This window comes from Strongylocentrotus purpuratus, unplaced genomic scaffold, assembly GCF_000002235.5.
Source record: "Strongylocentrotus purpuratus isolate Spur 01 unplaced genomic scaffold, Spur_5.0 spur5_scaffold_3, whole genome shotgun sequence".
Lineage (NCBI taxonomy): Eukaryota > Metazoa > Echinodermata > Echinoidea > Camarodonta > Strongylocentrotidae > Strongylocentrotus > Strongylocentrotus purpuratus.
The window spans coordinates 18,564,634-18,583,051 of record NW_022145609.1 but is presented as its reverse complement, the minus strand read 5'-3'; the positions used below and the strand labels follow the sequence as shown (position 1 = coordinate 18,583,051).

Below are 18,418 nucleotides of genomic sequence, written 5' to 3'. Positions count from 1 at the left end.
AAGCTTCTGTCATGGCTATGCACGCACACTTGTAATAGCAAGGCGCTGTTTCGCATCCGTAAAATCTTTAGCACACGTAAAGCTTGTTATTGACAAGGTGAGCTCTGATTGGCTGTATGCGAATGAGTTCATACTGGGGTCCGGACTCAAGAGGGAAAACAATTACGAGGGCGGGGGCAGTTTCGTTGTATGCCAAAGGCGATGTGCCCCTGATAAGGTGCCCGTATACATGATATCGTCTTCAAATTGAACATATTTTTTAAATACACATCTCGTTATAACTAAAGTCGACCGGACGATGTTCTATAATCGAACTGTCTTATTAAGAAATTTTACATTTGTTTATGGTTAGATCCCAACTTAGATCAGATCTGGCCTTCACTAGAGGAACTCGAATCGATGTCACATCATCTTACCCAAGAATCAATGAAGGAAATCTGCAAGGAATTACACATTGCCTACAGTGATGATGATGCTAAAGATGAAAGGAAAAGGTTTGACAGTCTTTGTGAATGGAAAAGCGAGACGACAGAAAAACCTTTAGAGGAGAAATTCATGCAACTCTCTTCGGTCTTACAATCAAACAACCTCAGAGGTATCTTCTTATCACATACATATATTTTGTTATGCCTCCACCAACCAAATTTGGTGCCGGAGGCATTGTGGTTTTCGGGTTACGCGGCCTTCCGTCCGTCCGTCCCACTTTCTCGTTATCGCGATATCTCAAGAACCGCTTGAGGCAAGAATTTCAAACTTGGTGACGATCTGTATTATTATAAGAAAGCGATCTGACTCGCCTCTTGGAAATATAGATGATAATATTCCGATTTTATATAGCGCTTAATACATAATGTCTCTGTCATTGGGGAGCATTCCAGCCAGGCGTCATTTTACAGACGCTCGCAATATAATGTAGAGCAAACTACCATAACTTTCGCATTGCAAAGGTAGGACGTTAATGCTGTGCTTGGATTTGAACCCCGTACTTTGTGATATGCAGTGGGGTGAGTTACTCACTAGGTCACAGCAAAAGGTCACATGCGTCAATCTCTGACATTACAGGTATTGCCCTCGTTATCGCGATATCTCATGAGGTATGAACTTCACACTTGGTGATAACGTGTACCATCATAGGAAGACGTCCTGATCAAAATTATGGGGTAGGTAGTTCAAAGATCAAAGGTCATATGTCATTCTCTGAAATGTCAGGTAATAGCCTTGTTATCGCGATATCTCAAGAACTACTAGGTATGAGCTTCAACCATGGACCTACTACTACGTCGGTCCACGTGACTAAACTTGGTGAAAACATGTATCACCAAAGGGAGACGATCTGATAAGATTTTTTAAATAACCGGTCAAAGGTCAAAGATCATAGTCTTTGGTTGACATTTCATTTCATGCTTTTTGTTTTCATCATGGATATTTCAAGAATTATTCCATCCATTACCTTCACTGAATTTAAGGCGGGGGGCATATAAAAGACGCAGTCGCATTTTTCATGTTTATATTATTGATATGACTGCTATGAGAGGGTTTTTTTATAGGCTCAAGGGAACGTTACATCCTGATATCACCCCGAGGCGTGTTGAGGGCTGATATCAGGATGTAACGTCCTCAAGAGCATATAAAAACAAATATGCCTCGAATATTAAAGCAGTCTTTATATCTTTTATATACCGAATTTACAAAAATCTTATCCTTTTTTTTAATGTAAAGACTGGGTAAAAAAACACAGAAAATGTAAGACATTGTCTGTAAATCTTCGCTGGAAAGTTGCCTGAATGTTACTATCATTCGGGAATCGCACAAACATTGCAGTGTATTTTGTATCCGTGCTCGCACAAATAAACTTTTTACACGTAAACCAATGGGGATATCTCACCAAAATTTATTTATGCGGGCATCTTTTAAAAGACTATCGACCGGTTTAGGCGGGGATGCAAGCATCTTTTAAATGACTATTGACCGGTAGGCGGGCACGCGGGCACCTTTTAACAGACTATTGGCCGGTATAGGCGGGCATGGGTAAAATCACGACTCCAATTTCGACCAACTAGATGGCTATGAATATTCATGAAGATAAGCGTCAATGTAATACTAATCTAAATTAGAATTGCCTCGCAATTTTATGGTTGTGTTTATTTACTCTGTTTTATTAGAAATACATCGTCAGGTTAAACTGTAATGATCATTATAAAAAAAAAACATGTTTGGAACATACATTATGTTCGTGGCCTGTAATCCCTGGTATATAGACGTAATCATTCACAAGGTTGTCTGTTTGTAATCTCCAGGTGTGCTGCCAACTATGAGAGGACCATACATCTACAAAGCTGAACTCGTTGATCTGGCTTTTCATCTGCTCATGCATGATCTTTTCCCTATCGCTAAAAAGCTACAAATCAATGCCACAGAACTGAAATCATATCGACCCACGTTTCGTCCTTCACATCTTGAGATTGGTACCATTAAGTTACTCATTACAGATGTATGCGCACCCTTGGAAGGTCAACTCCTACAGTTCGTTGGGGAGGACTATAAACGATCTCTCTTCTACAATTCGATAGCGGTACATCACTATCGAAATGTCGCTATTACAGGATTGTTTGGTAAGAATGATATTAATAATCAATGTGTAAAGTACACAAGGATCACCCAGTTATAAAAATGCTATGGCAAGATTCATTTTGTAGTAAAACAATTTTAAGAACTTTGATTGATCTTATAGTCCAGGGGGGTACTCACATATTAAAACATACGGGGATGCCGCCTAATGGGTCATTTTTTCTCAAAAATTTCCTTAACATGGGTCCAATTTTTAACAAAAATATCCCTAAAAAAGGGTCCCTAAAAATTGCGAAAGAAGTACTTTACTTGTGGGAAAAATCCCCCAAATGACCCTAAAATATGTGTAGGGGTTTCGATGCTTCAGCGGCACAACCCCGTCCAAACCAAATCTGAGTACCCCCCCCCCCCCCCGGACCTTAGTGGAACCAGAGATAGAGGTACTAGATGGAAAGCCTTGGTCGCCAATGTTTGGAATAGATAAGGCACCTAGTAAAAAAGCAAGTGGCCACTTACTCGATAGCTAGAGTCGATATCCACATTATAAGATTAGGTGCTGATAATATACAGTTGAAATTTACTTGTAGTCGCAAATCTTCCCTACAACATCGTTTAATAATAAATATATTGTTCAAAGAAAAGGAAATTTATGTCTAGCATTTTTTGTTTTTGACTGTTTTGATTTTCAAGAGTACAACATGAGCTATGGTGAGCTTTGTTATATCTCCGTAGCAACAAACCAAAGCGCAGGAAGGCGTGCTGATCAAGGTAAGAACCTATCTTTTAATGCATTAACGTTTTTATTTTCACACCAGATAACCCTAGCTATCCTTAGCCCTGGATAAGGATAGCCCGGGCTAAGAAATTATGTTTTCACACCTGGTATATTAACCCGGGTTAACTTTTAGCCCGGGCTTTAAAACGTTGCCTATTTTTACATCTGCTATGCATTAGCCCGGGACTATCGGAATATTTAGAAGATTGAAATGACATAGCATGTGCGCACGCGCAGTGCAGTTCTACGACTCCACAACCAAAGTTGGCAGTCGACTTCGTTCTTCAAGGCTTGCAACGAGCAGTCACATATCACGTATCACGTGTCACGTTCACGTTTTGCGCTGTTTCTTAGAATAGGTAACTCTAATTTACGAAGTGTAGGGCCTAACATTCGTTATTTTCCACGTCGGTAAAACACGAATGATCATGTCTACCAAAACGTGACGTGAGTGTTTAATCAATATTTTTAAAATTGCAAGCGCTTGTTACTAAGACTAGTCATGATGCCACCGTAATATGATTAATGTATGTGCGTACGTACAGTATACGTATCGCTTGCGACTAGCTAGCTGACAACGCGTCGCGACGATATCGACGAGGACGAGGCCGGCATGGTACGTTCAACGACGTGGCGATCGAGGCTAGCCAGCGCTCAGCGAGCCGCAGATTATCGATGATACAAAGTCAGGATGTAAGTTAGACCGAAAGCTTCAGTCTCTATACCGTCGGTTGTTCCACTGAGACTACGTCTGGCTCCACTAGACCTCCGGTTATAGAGACAGAACGATCGCCTATGCCAGCCTATGTTGAAGATATCACGGCTAGATTTTAGCCGTTAGGCCCCTCCCACAAAAATGAACAAACTTGCCACGGCCGTATTGTTATGCCCCCAAAATCCCCCAAAATGTCATTTTACCTCGTGCATATCCAATTTTACATTAGGCCTAGGCTATAATACATCGGTTCCACTTACTAACTTGATTGAAATAATCCGTTTAATGGTCCCTTTTAAGGAAATTATGGGTCAAAATCGACATCCATGTTGAAAATCTTGCAAGCCGTGTTAAACTCTCGCTGCCGTCAATCTCATCCCTTCTAGTCTACGCCGAAGGCAAAAATGATTATGAAGGAAAAACTGTGATAACGCCATTACGAACGTGTAGATGGCGCACAGTTTTTCCTTCATAATTATTTTGCCTTCGGCGTAGACTAGAAGGGATGAGATTGACGGCAGCGAGAGTTTAACACGGCTTGCAAGATTTTCAACATGGATGTCGATTTTGACCCATAATTTCCTTAAAAGAGACCATTAAACGGATTATTTCAATCAAATTAGTAAGTGGAACCGATGTATTATAGCCTAGGCCTAATGTAAAATTGGATATGCACGAGGTAAAATGACATTTTGGGGGATTTTGGGGGCATAACAATACGGCCGTGGCAAGTTTGTTCATGTTTGTGGGAGGGGCCTAACGGCTAAAATCTAGCCGTGATATCTTCAACATAGGCTGGCATAGGCGATCGTTCTGTCTCTATAACCGGAGGTCTAGTGGAGCCAGACGTAGTCTCAGTGGAACAACCGACGGTATAGAGACTGAAGCTTTCGGTCTAGATGTAAGTATACTTTTGGATGATTATAAGTATAACTTTTCAGCTGTTGTGATTTCAGCTACAGCTAGTATAGACTCTGTAGTGACATGCGATACTATCTACGGCTTCGCGGCCACGGCACAACACTGCTTTGCCACTTCAGTGGACTTTGGGCATGCATTTTTGTATGCATGCATTGGCCTAGCTACTGGCCTAGCCTCGCCGAGCTTCCTGGTTGAAAATAATTAGTCGAGTGAGACAGAGTGAGAGTAAGACTGCTGATGGCCTGGCCTAGTGTTTCATAAAGATGCACGTTCGTAAAGTTATGCATGACTTTTTGAACGACTGGAAGTGGAATATGGCAAGACAAATCGGTGTCCCATTCACTTTTAATCGCATTATTTAATCATTATAATGATTAGCTAAAGTTAAAATAAGCATGTCATTACAGAGTTTATACCAGCTGAAATCACAACAGCTGAAAAATTATAGTTAAAGTTATAATCATCCCTAAGTATACTTACATTCTCACTTTGTATCATCGATAAAGGGGGGGGGGCCAAATTTGAATTTGTTTGCGAGCCAAATATTGGTACGTAATGGTGACACCGGCAGTGGCGAAATTAGCAAAATCGTTTGGGGATGGGGGGGGGGGGGTAGACGAAAAAATCTGCACCACCCCACTCTTACATGCATGCCCCGCTGAACGCTTCTCTAAGTAGGTGGTGGGGGTGGTATTTACGATCAGGTAGAGCGTTGCGTAAATTGTAGTGGGGCCTAGGGGCGAAGCCCCTGTGAGAGTTAAGTGGTGGAGCCCCCAGAAGCTCAGGGGGTATAGGCATTTAATTACCGTCAGATGAGCATCCAGATGCCCGCCTTAGGGCCCTAGGTGGAATTCAGGGGCCAGAGCCCCCAGAAGCTCAGGGGTTTTAGGTACTTAATCACGGTCAGATGAGCAAATTTGGACACCTTATTATTTGTGACAAATGCAGGTCATTCTTATTTCTTTCTTTTTTTATGAATTTACTAAACATTGAGCCAAAATCTCGGAAAATTATGTCATTTCAGCAACATTTATAATCACCGGTATCTAATTATATATCTTTGGGGCATCTGTCACCCCACCGCCCCTTCCCAATCCTTCCCCCCCCCCCCCCATCTGTACGCCAGTGCCCCCCCCCCCGCCCCGATCTACACCTTGTTGGCGGGAAACATCGTAACTGATCTTCCCTACCTTACTTCTTTCTCTTTTTTCTTTCCCTTTCTCTCCTCTTTTTCTTTCCTTTCCCTTCCTTCTCTCTGTTTCAAGTTTGCAAGGGGGTGGCAAGGGCCTTTCAGCCCCCCGATCCACACATTGTTGGCGGGATTAATCGCAACTGTTTTCCCCTTCTTTTCACCTTTTTCTTTTCTTGTTCCTCTTTTTTGTACCCTTTTAGCTCTCCTCTTTCCCTTTCCCTTCCCCCCCTTTTTTTTTGGGGGGGGGGGGGGGGGGGGGGGCGGGCAAGGGCCTTTTGGCCCCCCTAACTGCAACTTGTTGGCAGGAAATTTGCAACTGATATCCCCCTTATTTTGCGAGGGGCAAGGCCCCCCCCCCCCCTTGATCCGCGCCAGCTAGCCTCGATCGCCACGTCGATCATTGCACCGTACAAGATACTATATTTTATATTTTTACATTTTATTGTACATTATATATTTTTTACATTTTATTTTAGTACAAGAAATAATAGTAGTAGTATTTGTTTCATCCATTTACTGAATTAGTCGAGCATACATATACACAGAGTAAACCACAGAGTTACACAACAGATTCTGGCCTGAAGCAGCTTTTTTCCCATTAGTCTCTTCTCAATGACAATTTTCATTATTTTCTTAAACACCAGCGTCAATTTACGTGAGCTTTCGTAGATTGCATATAGCAAATCAAAAAAAAATTTGGGTCACGTAATCCAACTCTTTGTAGATTTGGGTGACCTGTTTCACGAGAGGGCGCAATACGTGAACGTAAATTGATTCGTGATATGTGACTGTTCGTTGCAAGCCGTTCTTCAAAATGGCGCGCCACAGTTTTAATACGATTTCAAATAAATGATCTGTGCGAATTGACAACATACACACAAGTGTACGTTTTCACGAGCCTGAGCTGCACTGATTGAATGTACACACGTAAATAAAATGTATTCCTAGCTGTACCACGAAAACTCGCCGTTGTTATGGGTGCCGGTTCGTGTTTTTGATTATTCATACATGCACCATCATTCGAAAGATATCCCGGGCTAACGGCTCATGCTTTCCCACCTGACAGGTTCGCCCGGCAATTGCGGGGTTAGCGCCGTTAGTGCCGCAATTGCCGCGCTAAACCTACTCGGGAGCAGGGCCAGCTTAGCCCAGGAACTTGCGGTGCAAACCCACTTTCGGAAAACCAGGTGTGAACACAGAAGATAGTCCGTGAACTTGCAGAGCTAAAAACCCTCTTAGCCCTGCAAAAATCCAGGTGTGAAAACGGTTCATGTGATACAGCAGGGCTTCTCAAAGTCCGGACCGCGGGGCATGTCAATCCGGACTGCCGAAAAAAACATTCAAAGGCGCGAGCTCCTCCAATAAAATTAGCATTTAAATGTCTGTAGAAAGATGTGAGTTTTGAGTGAAGCTTTGAAGTGGTCCAATTTCAATTTCGCGAATAGATGATGGGAGGGAATTCCACAGGCGAGGAGCAATAGAGGAAAATGGCCGGTCTCCATATCCCTTGAAATGAGTGATGCCAGATGAGCGAAGTCCAGGGCGAAGATGACGCCGCTCGATTAAAGATGACACATATCCTGGGGTCTGGCCATGAATTGCCTTAAATGTGAGCAGCAGGACCTTGAATTCGATGTAGCTCAGCCAGGACAGGAGAGATGTGATCATGCTTCCTCGGCCCAGTAAGCAAACGTATTGCTGCATTCGGTACTGCTTGAAGTCTGTTCAAGGTTGCAGAAGGAAGGCCAGCTAGAAGACTGTTACAGAAATCAAGTCTAGCGGAAATGAGTGAATGGATAAGGCTTTCTGCTGCCATCCTCGCCCGCTACTCGGTATTTTTAGGGTACGCATATGCGTGTTCTCTCCTTTTGAAAACACCCCCTAAGTCCGGTGTGTAAAGTCAATTGTATGTACTACGAGCCGGACTTTGGTGCGTGAAAAGTACCCCTTTACCGGACATTTTGGTAACACGCATGCGGTCATTCCGACCCCGGAGTGGGGGGTCGGGCATCCTCGTAGGTAATGGTCTAATGGCTGCAATGTTACGAAGCTGGAAGTAAGCGGTCTGACATAGCTGTGAAATATGCCTGTCCATTTTCATGGACTGATCAAAGTAGACCCCAAGGTTACGGGCGCTTACCGTAAGTTGCTACTCTTGGATCGAATGTCACATACAGCTGAGTGTCATCTGCGTAGAAGTGGACTTGTAGACCATGTTGACGGGCTACGTTCCCAAGAGGGGAAGTGTATAACGTAAAGAGTATCGGTCCGAGGACGAAACCCTGTGGAACGCCGTAGGTCAAGGAAGCTTCATCCGACATTAATGTTCACAGCCTGTCGTCCGCAGTGAAGATGTGACCTGAACCATTCCAGGGCAGTGTCATCAACCTTGAAGTCCCGTTGAAGCCTCTGGAGAAGGATTTTGTGATCAATTGTATCAAATGCAGCAGATAAGTCTGCTTTCTTGTTGTCGACTGCCCTCAGGATGTCGTTAGATATTTTCAGAAGAGCAGTCTCCACGCTGTGAAGCCTCTTGTACGCAGACTGCATGGTCTCATGAAGGTCGCAGTCCTGAAGGTGTGATGCCAGTCTTTTGGCGACTACTTTCTCGAGGACTTTGGCGAGGAAAGGCAGGTTAGATATAGACCTATAACTGCTCATCTGATCATGATCTAGGGATGAAATCTTCAGTACAGGAGTAACGTGAGCAAGTTTCAGTTCTTCCGGAAACTTCCCTTCCTGTAGAGAAGCATTGACTATCTTTGAAATAAGCATAGCCATCAAGTCATCATTTTCCTTTACAACTGAGGTAGGAATCGGATCCAGCGAACATGACTTGGCAGGGGTCCTTCGAATTACTTTATGCACCTCTAGCGGACTTGTGGGCGCAAGTGTAGTCAGACGCTCACTGCAAAAGAAGGTTACATCATTGTCTAACTCTACTCCATCAGTCGAAGACATATCTGACTGCAGGTTGCATCTAATGGACTCAATCTTACCAATAAAATACCTTGAGAATTTAGAGGCTAGGTCACCAGTTGAGGAATGATGTGGAAGTGCCGAAGTCGATTTAGTCTTTCGGTGCAGGAGCTTATTGATGATGGCGTAGAGTGCATTCTGGTCGTTTCCACAATCTACTATGAGTTCATTTTAGAAGTCGGCTTTAGCATCAGCAAACAATTCGTTGACTCGATTTCTCTGCTTTCTGAAGATTTCTTTATCAACTAAAGCCTTAGTCCACCGACATCGTCGTTCAAGCTGTCGCTTAATTCGCATTAGCGATATCCTCATTGTACCAAGTGACTGCCGGCTGTTCCACAATAACACATGTTTGCAACGGAGCATGTTTATCCAGCAATTCCCTTAGCATTACATTATACTGGTGAACTAAGTCATCAACAGCACCACAGAAGTTTTAAAGTAGACTTGAATCTTCAATATCCGGTCTAAGCTGAGCAGGATTGATAGACTTCAACGTACGGTATAGGTCATCTTCTTCTTCACAGGTTTAGGTTTGTCTAGCTGAAGGAGACAGTGAACCGAGCTGTGATCTGATATAGAGTCCTGGATAAGCACAGAAATAATGTTCTCGGCATCAATGCGGATGATGACCAGGTCAAGAATGACCTGACTCATGAGTACTTTCGTCCACTATTTGCTGCAGATTATGACCAAAGAGTAGTCTCTGCAAAGCTCTGGTGTCACTGGATTGTTGATTATCCCAGTGGACATTAAAGTCTCCAAGAATAAATAGTTTCCCCGTAAACAAGGAATGTCTATCCAGCATAGCCGAAAAATCTTGGATGAACTCGGTGAACGTAGAACTGTTCTTGCGTGATGGTGGTGGACGATAAACCACGATTACCTTGAACTTCACACTACCGTGGGACAGTTCAGTTTCTATAAACTCAAATGAATTTGGTTTGATGTTGGTAGCTTTAACGCACAAGCTTGACTTGTATAAGAGATCTACACCCCCACCCCTACGATACTTCCGAGGGACGTGTAGCAGTCTGTATCTAGACGGAGTTATTCTGGCCGCGTTCTGAGGCTCACTACACTTGAACCAGGTTTCAGTCAATGCTAAAACATCAACATCATGATCAATCAGATGATCCTTAATCAAATCAGATTTATTACATGCTGATTGACAGTTAATCAGTCCAAGAGTTAGTAGAACATGTGCAGCAGAATGGGAAGTACACTTCCTAGATATTGTTTCACTCAGAATAATCTTCTTCTTACCACCTTGGCAGCCCCTATGTCCATAGCGCCTCTTCTGTATTCCAAAGGTCTCCAGTTGTCCATAAGTAGAAGATGGAAGCTTGCGCTGAAGTGAATTCATACCTTTCCATATTGACTTCAGTTCACCAGCACTATATTGGATAGGAGGCATTCCTGGGGACAGTCCTTGTGTAGAGCTATTGTCATTGGTGCTACTGAATAGAAGTTACACAATAGACAATAGACCACTGCCTGAACTTCACATTGTTGTTCTGCTTGGTTGCTCATGAAAGGCACTTAATTCAAGTCACTTGAACTCTAGAACATGGCACGTTAAGGCACATATGGAACACCAGGTAAGTACAAGTGAAATGAGTCCACGATCAGAAAAAAAATGATACCAAGACTTCTGAAGGGCTGAGATTCCAAAATCAGTCAACAACTGTCCTGTGGTATCCATGCATCATACTAGTCGAATTGAGGCACTCACAACCTCACAAATCACAAAAGACAATGCAAAAAAAAAAACAGAAAAAAATTGGAGGAGCCCAAAACGGGGTCGCCAGCATATGGCGCACGCACACACACACATATGAAATTTCACGGACTTATTCTTATAGATACCCTATCAATATGCCAATTTTAATAATTTTTCGTCATTCCATGGCCGAGATTCCAAGGGGGCAACCCCTTCCCTCGGCTGAGAGAGTATCAGAATCCCACCCCCCCCCTCACTCAGTGTTATTTAGGGTACGCATATGCATGTTCCCTCCCTTTGAAAGCACCCCCCCCCCCACCCCCTCCCCCCTAAGTCCGGTGTGTAAAGTCAATACGGGCCGATTTTTCGTGTATTACGAGCAGGACTTTGTTGCGTGAAAAGTACCCCTGGCAAATGTAGATTAACGTCTTGCCAAATCAGCGGGCCATGTCACACATGGCTGAAAAGACAATATTTTAATTAAATAATTAATATATTTCTCACATGCTTATAACAATGAAACTACACAAAATTGTAGTTAAAGGTATGCTTGAAATATATGTGAAATAAAAATTAAAAAATATTGTTTAGTTTTTTTAAAATACATTTACGAAAATTGCTATTTCTACCAACTGACTGCTGTTGTGTGTGTGTGTGTGTGTTCGCGGGGCAGACTGTTTGCACAGGCAGTGTGATCACCTTACTATCAAGCAAAAGAAAAGAACGTTGGGTAGTCGAATCCGTAATCGTGGTATTGATTTCATTTAGTCAAATACATGTAATACACTCGTGTAATTAGGCCGTTTCAGAATTTGATCTTGTTGACTATTTTCCATTTTGAAGCTACCTCTTGCATGCTTGCCGAAGAATCTGGTAATTTTGTAGATGCGCTACAGCAGACTGACCAAGAAATAGCTGACTATATTGATGCCGCGCACTCATTTACATCATTTGAGCTGGTTAAAATATGGAAAGAGAAGCCACGTTCATCGGTTTTCAACTATCGTGCAGCTTTAGCTCGTGAACTACGGAGAAACGGGAAGCCTGGTCTCGCAGATGAAATCATTGCAGGTATAAAGAGAGCATATGTGTGCAAATTAGTGCAGCTATAATCGTCCTGGGTGAGAAGGGGGGCATGCTGGGTTGAGGCCCCCCCCCCCCCCATTTTTTTTTAATTATAAAATGAATTTAAGCAAAGAATGTAGAACAGAGAAAATGCAATAAATTATCAATAATTCATTGAATTTTACCCCGGTCCCCAACATTAAAAAAATCCTCCGTATGGCCAGGGCAGTCTCACCTCCCTGGTATGGCCATGCATTATGGCTCAAGGCATGGGCACACAGAAGATTTTTTTCTGTTGGGGACAGGGGGGAAATTCAATGAATTATTGAAACCCCTTTACCGGACATTTTCGTAACACGCATGGTATCCCTCCGTTCACAGAGTATGGGGGAGGCCGGCTGTCGGGTAGGATAGTCGTGGACTTGGTTTCTTTTTCTTAAACAAATTAAGAAATTAAGAAATTGTTATTCAGCTGAAACATGAGGCAGCCTTATTGTAAATTAAAAATATCCCGAACTCTCAGTACTTTAGTATTTAAGAAAAGTGGGCTCGAGTGAGTACGAATAGATGCATTGCAAATTGTTCGTATTGCTCTTTTTTGAACAACCAGAACTACCCCAGGCAAGAATACCATAGTTCGAGTAGGGCAACATTAACGTGGAGTACAACATTTGCAATACATATGATGGGAACATAGGTTTCAGTTTGTATATCACACCAGCATTTCTTGATAGTAATGAACACAAATAATTTGTATGTATTTTCCAGGTCATTCTATCATCGATAAACTTAGTCGATTTTACTTTCTTAATAATGACAATTTTTGACATAGATATCTCCAGGTAAATCGGAGATTGAATTGCTAAATAATATGAAATTGGTTTTGTCCAAGTTCAGTGACAGTCTATTCGCAAAAATCCACTGTGCAATATTCTCAAGGTCCGAATTTGTACAGTTTCAACAAGAATTTGAGGATTCTGATGAGGATAAAATATGCTTGAGTCATCTGCGTATAAACTATAACTATTCCTGTGCTCAGTAGCCTTGTTAAATGATGATCGAGAGGTATGCATTTCAAATATCAAGTCACGTCCAAAATAATAAGTATAACCGGAAATTGTGCAAGAGTGTAATGTTGCCACTCATTGCGTGAACATTCTGATAGAACAAAACATATCTTCTAAGTGTGGCCTTTACCTCCTTCCTTCTAACAGGCGAATACATCACCGAACACACAAGTCTCGCATTCATTGAACACATAGTTTGGGGATCGACTCATGATCAAAGAAGAATCCTTGGGGAGCTACTTCAACTGAGTGGAGATGAGGAACTCTGGCATATGACTACACCGTACAACGAGATCTCCAGGCAGATCTACGACTGGGTGGCTAACTGGACTATAGGTATGAGGGGTTCTTGGCATAATGTCTTGGCAAAGATGAATCCTAAGATGATAGCGATGGCCGAGAAACACAGAGACTTAAATGATAAACTCGTAGAGCATGGCTTCCTAGACCTAGCACGTGAGATTATGATCATAGAACAACAACTTGGTTGTAAATATTTCATGAAGAATGCCCAGGAAATATGAATCAAACAGACTTTATTCATGAATCAAAATGAAGTTGTTTATCAATCAATAAACGGCTAGGCGTATCATTTGCAGTTTGATGCCTTGATATGTGTTTGACATCAAGTTTTTCATAATAATGAAAGCGATATTAATAACAGTAATTGTATTAGTAGTAAGCTAGAAGTAGTGGTATTATGAGTAGTATTAGTAAATATTAATGATAGGAAATTAGATTTGGGTTTTAATAGCACATGATTCAAATTGCGTTTTTGCACTTTACAGATTGTATTGTATTGTATTTATTAACATTTATTTCCTTCTCAACAGCACAATATAAAACACAATGTATATATACATGATATATGTAACAATTATTTCAACATAGATTATACAGTAATTAATTCAGAGACGGAAGGAGGCGAAAACCCGGAAAGCGTAGCTCGAGTTGGGAACGCCCATAATAAATTAACACAGTTACCGAAAGAACATTATAGACATTATTATGAAAATTACATTGTATATAACAGAACGTTGATAGGAAAGAAAAAATAGTGAAAGGAAGAGAGGAGAGAATTAAGTATAGGAAGGCATGTTCACTTATAAAGAGAAAGTTACATATTAACAGATCTACAAAAGAAATGTATTTAAACTAGCAAAATAAAATAAAACGATGATGGAAAGTGCTACATGAAAATCATAATGATTAAAAAATGCAACGAGTTTCTGATTGGCAATATCTTTAAAAGTACTAAGTTTTCCTCAATGAAACTCCATGCAAAGTTGAAGAAATTGGGCGGGAAAACCTAGTATTAGTATCTTTTAACCTTTGTGCAATTTCAAAGAGGATCTAAGCTAAAACTACAAAAGTTATGATTCTTTTGTAAGACGTAGCATTTTCCAAATGTTGGAAGATTACGCCTTCAATTGAATGAGTGCACAATAAGCGTATAGCTCTTGCTTATACAGTTGAAGACAATCCTTTACATTTTTAAGGCCTTCCGATCATTAATTTCTTGATTAGATCACCACTGACAAATTTGAATGGATACTTCTTAATAATTGGTATGAATATGTATTCAATCTATTTTTGCAGGACGAGAAGCAAAAAATAATATAATTTAAAAACAATACTTACCTCTTCTTGGCAGGTTTCTCCACCTCAGTATTGCTTTAAAAAAATCTCATTTGGCTACCATGCCTCCGTAACAATACACTACAAACATTGAATGATCTCATAAGAGGATAATCCGTATTCTTAGCACCATCTTTGTAACATGAATTAACATTTCATTTGAGAGCTTGCGCGAAAAGGTACAGATGACAGGGGTGCTCGGATGCTTTTCAACGCGCTATCTGTGTAATGTTTGAAAAAGCCACATGTTACAAAAATATACATGCTTTTAAGTTTTATATTTTTAGCCTAAACTCTTTTAAAATTCACACAAAGTTTATAAGGCACTAATACAACGTTAGGGACTATTACGTACGGGTTAATAAAATGTGTATCTACTCGTAGTGGTAGAACAGTCAAACAGTCAGAACGATTCATCTTGTAATTTTGTCATTTTTTCAAACAGTTTTATTTGCTTTGGGCACACTTAGAATGTACGTGTAATACTAAAATATGTTGTGTGTTTTTTGTACTCTCATACCCCAATGAGAGGGGTTTGATAGAGTTTAAAAATAAATACTATTCTATTACTGTACTGCCATTTTAAATCCAACAAGAATCACTGCAGACACAGCATCACTTATTGATAACATCTTCTCAAATACTGGAGTAAATATTTTGAAGGCTGGAATTCTTTTGACTGATATAACCGACCACCTGCCAATCTTTGTCACGATTTCTTGGAATGAACCTCCACACGAGTCACAGGAATCTTTTTACCGTAGGAAGATATCTGAACTTGGTATACAAATGTTCAGTGCAAATTTTCATGCAATAGATTTTAATGAATTTTATGACGAACCTAATATTAATGTAAAATATGATATATTTCTACAATCCTTTATGAAACTGTATAATGAATGCTTTCCTCTGAAGAAAGTCTATGTAAAAAGGAGTAGTTGCATTAGACCTTGGTTAACTAATGATTTGAGAAAGAGATGTAAAAAGAAAAACAGGTTTATACTAAATTCATTCTGAATCCATCTCCTTACCGTGAGAGCCGTCATGAACACTTTAGAAATTCTTTGAACAACAACATTAGGCATGCAAAACAAGAATATTTTTATAAGAAATTCCATAGTATACAAAATTATATAAAAAAGACTTGGAAATACTTGAGTGAAATCATAAAGCCAAAAAAGCAAAACAATAGTCCTAACTTTATTATTAAAGATAACATAAAGATAGCCAATAAACTTGAAATGTCAAAGGAATTTAATGAATATTTCAGTACAATCGGCAGTTCTATTGGGAATCAGTCGATACCTTTGCTGAGAACAGATTTTAAACATTATCTCACAGGCAATTATGTTAATTCTCTATTTCTTAAACCTGTAACTGAATCAGAAATAATTAATTGTGCTAAAGAATTGAAAGTGGGTAAAAGTGCAGGATACGATAATATAGATCCAACATTTGTTGAATTTTTGTATACAAATCATTTGTGCTGTCTTTTTAACGAATCCTTTATCTCTGGAACAATACCGGATCAACTAAAGATTGCCAAAGTAGTTCCTATATATAAAAGTAAGGGTAAAGAGTGTTTAGACAACTATCGACCAATATCTATCTTACCAGTATTTTCCAAAATTTTAGAAAAACTTGTCTACAGAAGACTCATTGACTATATTAATAAAAAATAATATTTTGTTCTCATAACAATTTGGATTCAGGCAGAAATATTCAACCTCAATGACTTTAATATAATTCATTAATTATGTATCCCGTGCCATAGAAAGCAAACTGGTTTCAATTAGTATCTTTCTTGATTTTTCGAAGGCTTTCGATATTGTCAATCATTCATATTTGTTACAAAAACTTTAATTTTTTGTTATTAGAGGTATTTCCTTGAATTGGTTTGAAAATGATTTAAATAATCGTAAACAATTTGTTACTATTGATCAACAGTCTTCTGATTTATGTAACATTGTGACTGGAATTTTCTCAAGGGAGTATCATTGGCCCTCCATTGTTTCTATTATTCATTAATGATCTTCATTATGCTTCGAGTATTGTCCTTTATATTATTTGCTGATGACACAAATATGTTTTTCTCTGGTAAATCTGTTCAGCAACTGAATGGGAATTTGAAAACAGAATTGGAGAAGGTTTCATGTTGGTTTTATGCTAATAAATTAAAGGTCAACATGACTAAAACTAATTATATGATGTTTAAAGGTAAAAATATTAATTTCGATGTTGATGAATTACATGTGCGATTAAATGATGAATATTTATCCAGAGTCTGTTCAACAATTTTTTTAGGAATATATGTAGATGAAGGCTTAAACTGGAATACACATCTTAACCACATTGCCTCCAAGATTTCAAGTGCAATAGGTATTCTTTATGTTGTACATAAATTATTTACTTTGCCAATCTTATGTAAACTTTATAATACATTGCTGCTTCCTTACTTGTCGTATGCAAATATTGTTTGGGGCAACTGCTCAGTAACCCTTCTGAATAGACTTTTAGTTCTTCAAAAGAAAGCCATACGCTTGATAACCAAATCTTCCTACCGAGCACATACTGCACCCCTATTTAAACGGATGAATATTTTAAATGTTAATTCTATATATATTATGCAGCTTGGTCAATTCATGTTCCAGTACAAACATAACAACTTGCCACCTGTCTTTGATGACCTTTTTATTCTGAACTCTTCTATTCATTCATATGCTACAAGAAATGCAAATAGTTTCCATATACCCATAGCTAAGACTTCTGTTTTACAAAAACGGATACCCTTCAATGGACCTATGTTATGGAGTCATCTTCCACCTGACATCAAATTTTTTTCTTCATTGTATTTATTTAAGGCTAAGTTAAGATTATTCCTGTTAAGTAACCCATCCTTTACAACATTCCCATATAGGTAGATGCACCCCCGCCCCCCCCCCCCCCTGTCTTTGATATTTGTCTCCCTCTCCTTTCTCGTTATTGGTACCCCCTCATCATTTTACCTTATATTTACTTTTAAGTTTTAATTGTATAATTTTTTGTTTATTCTTGGGGGTAGTCCTCGACAAATCATTTTTGATTTTTGACTACCCCTTCCACATTTGCTGATTTTTTTTTTCTTTTTAAAACATACATTGCTCCAACTGGAGTCGTTTTTATATATAATGTACGTGTTCTATCATTTATTTTATGTAGCTCCCTATGTTTTGCATTTGTGGAGAAATAAATTGAACTTGAACTTGAACTTGAACTACTATACGAGAATAATATTACCTACGAAATTCAATGACGATGATCATGTACTTTTTAATGCAATGCCAATCTAAATATCGTTGCATTTGTTTTGAGACAAAAGTAGTATGTACGTACTAGTCGACTTTTCAAAAGGAGGTGTCATATGCAAATCTGTCTTGCTCAGTGCGTGTGAGTTTAAGATGAAGGAACACTCTATTGTCATTGAGTGGTGTTTCCAGATTTTGATACGAAAGGGGGAAAAGGGAATTCATGTATTACATTTGGTGTAAATAGCAACCTGATTTAACATTTTTGATCTGCTAAACGCAGTGCGTTGTTCATTATATTCTCCGAATATATACTTTTTCTTAAATGAATATACAAGTCAAATCGTAATAGAATAGTTGCGTTTATGATTAATGAATTGAGACATTGTATATTGATATATGCCTTTTTTTAATTATATTACACCTGTATTGTGTTAGAATAGTGTACATACTTTACTTTATGTTTGTGTGTTTGTTCAATTGATTAATGT

General features: G+C 39.5%; 1 protein-coding gene across 1 annotated transcript; it reads left to right on the top strand.

Annotated features, from left to right (window-relative positions):
- The first annotated feature begins 399 nt into the window (after window positions 1-399).
- LOC105441591 lies at window positions 400-13,529 on the top strand. Its single transcript, XM_011672835.2, has 5 exons — window positions 400-595; window positions 2,298-2,612; window positions 3,259-3,336; window positions 11,717-11,944; window positions 13,153-13,529. The coding sequence occupies exons 1-5, from the start codon at window positions 400-402 to the stop codon at window positions 13,527-13,529; spliced, it is 1,194 nt and encodes a 397-aa protein (XP_011671137.2).
- Window positions 13,530-18,418: the final 4,889 nt, after the last annotated feature.

Excerpts from the sequence above, each read along its gene's own strand:
- LOC105441591 (XM_011672835.2), top strand. The coding sequence starts at position 400 with ATGTCACATCATCTTACCCAAGAATCAATGAAGGAAATCTGCAAGGAA. Across the intron at positions 596-2,297 it reads ACAATCAAACAACCTCAGAG|GTGTGCTGCCAACTATGAGA; the intron begins GTATCTTCTTAT and ends TGTAATCTCCAG. Across the intron at positions 11,945-13,152 it reads CGCAGATGAAATCATTGCAG|GCGAATACATCACCGAACAC; the intron begins GTATAAAGAGAG and ends TCCTTCTAACAG.